Genomic DNA, 6,510 nt, shown 5'->3' with positions numbered 1-6,510 from the left:
CTTGGTTCTGCTGCAGCCAGAGGCCTGGGGAGCATTGCACCTTAGCAAGTGCCCTGCACTGCAGCTTCTGTTCCGTCTTCCCAGGGGACCTCAATCCCTGCCCAGGCTCTGCCCATGTCACCGCCACCCCCCTCAGTTCTCGCTCCCTCCATGTCACCACAACCACCCGGGCTCTCCCCATGTCACCGCCACCCGCCTCAGTTCCTGCCCCCCATGTCACCACAACCCCCTGGGCTCTCCCCATGTCACCGCCACCCCCTTGGTTCCCACCCCCCCATCACACCCTCCCAGGTCACTGCCATCCCCTCGGTTCCTGCCCCCTCATGTAACCCCAACCACCCGGGCTCTGCCCATGTCACCGCCACCCGCCTCAGTTCCGGCCCCCCCTGTCCCCACAACCCCCTGGGCTCTCCCTATGTCACCGCCACCCCCTCAGTTCCTGCCATCCCCTCGGTTCCTGCCCCCCATGTCACCACAACCACCCGGGCTCTCCCTATGTCACCGCCACCCCCCTCGGTTCCTGCCCCCTCATGTCACCACAACCACCCGGGCTCTGCCCATGTCACCGCCACCCGCCTCAGTTCCTGCCCCCCATGTCACCACAACCCCCTGGGCTCTCCCTATGTCACCGCCACCCCCCTCAGTTCCCGCCCCCCATGTCACCACAACCCCCTGGGCTCTCCCTATGTCACCGCCACCCCCCTCAGTTCCCGCCCCCCATGTCACCACAACCCCCTGGGCTCTCCCCATGACACCGCCACCTCCCTTGGTTCCCACCCCCCATGTCACCACAACCCCCCAGACCCTCCCAGGTCACTGCCATCCCCCACGGTTCCTGCCCCCTCATGTCACCACAACCACCCCGGCTCTCCCCATGTCACCGCCACCCCCCTTGGTTCCCACCCCCCATGTCACCACAACCCCCCAGACCCTCCCAGGTCACTGCCATCCCCCTCGGTTCCTGCCCCCTCATGTCACCACAACCACCCCGGCTCTCCCCATGTCACCGCCACCCGCCTCAGGTCCGGCCCCATGTCACCACAACCCCTGGGCTCTCCCCATGTCACCACTACCCCTCTTGGTTCCCCATGTCATCACAATCACCCAGGCTCTCCCCATGTCACCGCCACCCCCCCTCGGTTCACACCCCCTCATGTCACGACAACCCCCAGGCCTCTCCCCATGTCACTGCCACCCCCCCTCAGTTCCTCCCCATGTCATCGCCCCCCCTGGGCTCTCCCCATGTCAGTGCCACCCCCCCAGGGCTCCCCCATATCACCACCAACCTCAGGCTCCCCCCCCCCCCACAGGTTCTCCTGCATATCCCTGTCCCAGGATAAGTGAGGGTGCCAGAGACCCACACTTGGGCTGAAATGCCTCTTGAGCAGCAGAGCTGACTCCAGCAAAGAAGCCCAATGGGCACTGGGGAAAGTGGATCAAGATGGCTGAGCTGAGCTGATGGAGGAGGCTGGGCACAGAGGGGTGGGGGCTGAAGGAGGGATGAGGGGGCTGAGTGCAGAGAGGTGTGGGGGGATGGGTCTGATGGAGGGGGTGGGGCGGGGCTGGGGCCACAAAATTCCAGCATGAAACTTTCACAATTAAACCACAAAGTTCTCCAACAGCTGGGACAGGAAAGGGCACTATATCCCCTGCTGTTATACATGCCTGGGCCATGCCCACCTATGCCCAGCCATGCCCACTCCTCTGGCCACACCCACCTGCACCCTCCCCCAACCACACCCACCAAGTCACACCGTAGGTGGCTGCACCCCCACCCCCCCAGCCTGTTCAGATCTGCTGCACCCTGCGCCGCTCTGCGCCCACCTCGCCCTGTCAGTGCATTGCTGCAGGCCTGGTGGATGGAGGCAAACAGACAGATGTAGCCCCCCCCCAAACTTAGCTGAGGCAGGATGGGGGGGGCTCTGCCATCCCCTCAGTGCTCCTGCACCCAGCCTTGGTGCTGTGCATGGTGCTGGATGGCAGGGGAGCACGCTGCTCATCTCTCGGCCGCAGGCAACCTTTGTCCAATTCCAGTCTGTGAGCTCCGCGCTCCAGGCGTGTGCAAGACACAGGGCAAGGATGGCCTGATTCTGGTGCCAGGGCTGAGCATGTGAGAGTGACAATGGGGCACAAAGATGGGCTGCAGCAAGACACGGGTGGCAGCACGAGGGTGGGGACCAGCCTCCACGGGAGCATGTCCCTGTGCCATGCTCACAGCACTATACTGAGGGGAGGAGATGAGCAGCCACAACCAGTTGTCCACCCCTCCCACAGGGGAATATGGGGCCCCTCCAGTGGAGGCGCTGGATGTAGGGACCCCAGCCCAGGGGCAGATGGGCAGGGGGTGTCTTTTTCAGACCCCCCCTCTGGTGGGGGAGGGGGCATCATGGCTGCACTCCCACCAGCAGGGCATTGCAGCAGCACAGATCCTGCCCCGGATCTGTGCTGCTACACAGCACAGACCCACCCTGCCTGGGGAAGGGGGCACTGCGGCTGCACAGACTGGGGGGGGGGGGGGGGCTCTTTTGGATGCTGTCTTGCTGCCGAAAGAGAAGGTGGGGCTGACAGCTGCTGAAAGCCCCAGGTGCGGTCCATGCTGTCTCCATCTGCCCTGTCCCTCCCAGGGGTCTCAGGACTGGCTCAGCCATGGGAGGGGCCCAAGCGTGGCCCTGGCCCTGGTGCAGGTGAGGTTCTGTGGCAGCCCTTAGGGTCTCTGGCCCTCCTAAAGCTGCTCCTCCATGCAGCTTGTCTCAGCAGCAAAAAACAGAATCAATGAGCTGGTAAGCTCCTGGTGTGGATGATCTGTGGGGAACCGGATCTGCCCCCTGGAGCCAGACGAGCCTGCAGGGAATGGGATTCCTTCCCTGGCTCTGGATGGGGCGGCAGGGAATGAGATTTCCTACTCCTTCCCCCTGGCAAACCTGCAGGGAACTGGATCTGTTCCCCACTGGGTCTGTGGGAATAGGACCCTCCATCCTGTGTTTGGCCAGCCCTGCAGGGTACTGTACCCCCATCCCCCAGGTCCCCTGTATCCTGGAGCTGGACAGGCCTGTGGGAAACAGATTTCCCCCCCATTCTGGGGCTGGAGAGGCCTGCGGGGAATGGGATTTCTCCTGGGTCTGGGCAGGTCTGCAGGGAACAGGATCTGCCCTCACGGTGAGGTGATGGGGAGTGAGGGACAGAGTGAGCTCTGTGTATGTGCATGGCATGATGTCTGGTGCGCTGGCCCATGCTCCCCCGCTTTGGAATGTGTCCCCCCCTCAGAAACCCTCACCCAGTGCGTAGGTGGTCTGGCCTTGTTTTCCTGGCCTCTGGCTCACAGTCTGCGCCCCCCCCCCAAGTTCCAGGCAGGTGCAGCTGCTGCCCCCCCCAGCTGGGCAGTTTGGCCCACAGGACTGGAGGAGTGAGGTCCCGAGTGGCCTCAGCCACCGCAGGGGTGGCAAGGACACTACTCGCCCAACCACCACTCAGAGCAAACAGTACCATGAGAGAGCAGGTCTGGCACTAATGGAGGCACTGGCACCGGCAGCCATTTGAAGCAGTGGGACCGGCACCACCACAAGTAGCCTATCAGGGCGCTGACATCAGCAGTGGAACTGGCAGCCCATGTGGAGGGACTGGAACCAGAACCAGCAACCTGCTGGGGTCTGAGAATGAAGCAGCCTGTGGGGGTGGCAGATCCAGCCCTTCCGCCCCCGCCCCTGCTTTGCCTGGAGGCTGCAGAGAATAGCAGGAGGGGTTGAGAGTCCATGGGAGCCTGGGGCTAAATCCTGAGCTCAGCTTCCTCAGGCAGCTCCAGCGAGTGCTCGGCGCTGATGGCAGAGGCCGAGGGCCCCTGGGAGACACCGAAAGGTGACACCACAGGGGAGCGGGCGGCCAGTGGGGACAGCGAGGGCGAGAAGCTGGGTGACATGGCTGAGGAGGAGATGGACCCCTCGTGGCTGATGGGTGAGCGGCGCAAGGAGGACAGGTGCGGGAAGGTCCTGCCCACTGCTGGCTTGGGGGGCACTGACTTGGCCCCGGGATGGGCCACCGAGGTGATGAGGGGCGGAGGATCAATGCGGGGCTTGGGCTCCGCCTTGGGCTTGGCTTGGAAGGGCTTGCGCAGGGAGCTCTCATCCTTGAGACGGGCGATCTCGGTGAAGACGCTGGCCAGGGGCTGGAACTGGGGGCACCAGTTCAGCAGGTAATCCCAGTTGTAGCTACCGCGGAGCTCTTCCTCGCTGGCCACGACGGCGGTGAGGGAGCCCTCCACAGAAGGCTTGCCGTCCTCAGGGAAGGTGTAGTCCTTGGGGTGGGAGGAGACGCTCAGGCCGCAGCCCACGCCCAGGAAGGTGCTGCTGCCCCCATCCTCACGATACAGATGGGGCGGCTGCCCAGGCAGCAGCAGGCTGGAGCCCTTCTTGCTTTTGAACCACTGGGCGCTCTCCAGGGTGGTAGGCTCACAGGAGATGTCAGAGAGCTGGTCGGCGTCCTGCTGGATGCCCGAGTCGGGGCCGCGGGCTGAGATGTGCTCCTGCATGGAGGAGGTGATGCTGGCCACACGTGGGTATTCGTTAATCATCCGGATCTCGTCGTCCTCGGCTGCCTCGGCTGAGCCACGCCCACTGGAGTGAGAGGGGTCCAGGGATCCACCCCGTGGGTAGGGTCCGGCCGACTCGCTGCCATAGCCTGGCAGGGCCTGGTGATAGATGCGGTCACTGCCGGGCAGTACCGGCTCCTCATGGCCTAGCTTCTGCAAGGAGCCACTCTGCATGCGATTGAGCTGCGAGTCCTGCTCTGGCTTTTTGTGTCCCTGCTGGTGCCGGGAGCGGACCAGCACCAAGATGATGGCCACGGCGGCCAGCACCACCACCACACCCAGGGAGGCAGCCACAGCTACCACCAGCAGCAAGTTGAGGTCTGGCACCAGGCCGAAGGAGGTGTGGGTGACGTCGATGGAGACCTGAGCAGAGGCTGAGCGGGAGGAAGGAAGGGGGCTGCGGGCCTGCACCTCTAGGTTCATCTCCCGCGGCTCCCGCTTGGCCCGCCCTGCTGGCTGCGGCTGGCTGTCCATGCGCAGGTAGATGGTGCCGGTGGTCTGGTTGACCCCGAAGTATGGTGAGGGCTTAGTTAAAGAGTAGAGCACCACGCCGTCCACACCCTCATCCTCATCGGTGGCCAGCACCCGGCCAATGCTCTGGCCCTTGTGGGCGCCCTCAGGCACCTGGAAGCTGAAGTCCGGGCTCAGGAAGACAGGACTGTACTCATCCTCGCCGGTCACCAGCACCCGCACAGTAACGGTGGCTGAGGCGTTGCCGGCATCTGTGGCCTGCACCAGTAGCTGGAAAGCCTTGGCACGCTCATAGTCAAAGGCAAGGCGGGAACGCAGCTCCCCGGAGGTCCGGTTGATGAAGAACACATCCCTGCCTTCAGGGGCTCCCACCTCCCCCACTGCCTGCTCCAGCACAGTGTAGCGCACCTCCCCGAAGGCCCCGGTGTCGGCGTCGATGGCGTGCAGAGTGGTGACCAGGGTGCCTGGCGGCAGGTTCTCCCGCACGCTGGCACTCAGTGTCTCCACCGGGAAGTAGGGTATGTTGTCGTTGATGTCCTTCACTTCAATGGTGATGGGCACCAAGGCAAAGTGCCCACCGGGGCCATCAGATGCCTGCACCACCAGGCTGTGCAGGGCCTGGGTCTCTCGGTCCAGGGACTGTGCCAGGCGCAGGGCTCCTGTGGCCTCATGCAGCTGAAAGAGCCTGCGCTGGTCGCCAGAACTGATGCTGTAGTGCACCTGGCCATAGGGGCCCGAGTCGGCATCGTGGGCTGCCAGCCGCAGCAGCTCGGTGCCCGGGGGGGTGCTCTCGCTCACGGCTGTGTGGTACTCGGCCCGGGCAAAGACCGGCAGGTTGTCGTTGACATCCAGCACGGTGACAAGCACTGGCACGGTGGTGCTGCGCTGTGGCACACCCCGGTCTGAGGCTGCCACTGTCAAGTTGTAGATGGGGACGGCTTCGAAGTCCAGCGCCTCCACCAGCACCAGGGCTCCCTGCGTGCGCAGGTGCCCCCGAGACCAGCCCATGTGGCTTTCCACCTGGAAGGCATTGCCACTGTTGCCGCTGACGATGGTGTAGTCGAAGCCGGCGTTCTCTCGGGACAGGTCAGCGTCACCCGCCTCTAGCGTCAGCACGGTGGTGCCCGGGCGCAGGTCCTCAGGGACACAGGTATTGTAGTGCGCCTGCTGGAAGGTGGGGCTGTGGTCATTCACATCCAGCACCTGGATCTGCACTGTGGTCCAGGCCGAGAGGCTGGGAGAGCCGTGGTCACGCACCTCTACCACCAGATCCAGCGTGGGCTGGTTTGCATCCAGCTCCACGCGGCGAGAGGTGAACAGCGTTCCTGCATGAGGACAAAGTTAGTCAGCACAGCCCTGCGCTGGGGCACGGAGCCTGCCAGGCACCAATGGGCGAGCATAGGGGTGGGGAGAGTGTTGGGAGTGGGGGAAGGTGGGGCGAGAAGCCACCCCCGCTC

The 6,510-nt window shown here is 64.3% G+C and overlaps 1 protein-coding gene across 3 annotated transcripts in view; it reads right to left on the bottom strand.

Moving 5' to 3' along the window:
- Positions 1-1,756: 1,756 nt before the first annotated feature.
- Positions 1,757-6,510, bottom strand: part of DCHS1 (dachsous cadherin-related 1) — a 153,246-nt gene continuing 148,492 nt past the window's right edge. For all 3 annotated transcript variants that reach the window (XM_039497313.1, XM_039497304.1, XM_039497321.1), the window contains exon 21: positions 1,757-6,378. In XM_039497313.1, the coding sequence (XP_039353247.1) occupies positions 3,764-6,378 (2,615 nt within the window). In that variant the 3' untranslated portion in view covers positions 1,757-3,763. The remainder of the gene's footprint in view (positions 6,379-6,510) is intronic.

This window comes from Mauremys reevesii, linkage group 1, assembly GCF_016161935.1.
Source record: "Mauremys reevesii isolate NIE-2019 linkage group 1, ASM1616193v1, whole genome shotgun sequence".
NCBI classification, from domain to species: domain Eukaryota; kingdom Metazoa; phylum Chordata; order Testudines; family Geoemydidae; genus Mauremys; species Mauremys reevesii.
Note: the sequence above shows the minus strand (reverse complement) of the source record. Positions and strands in the feature narration are given on the sequence as shown.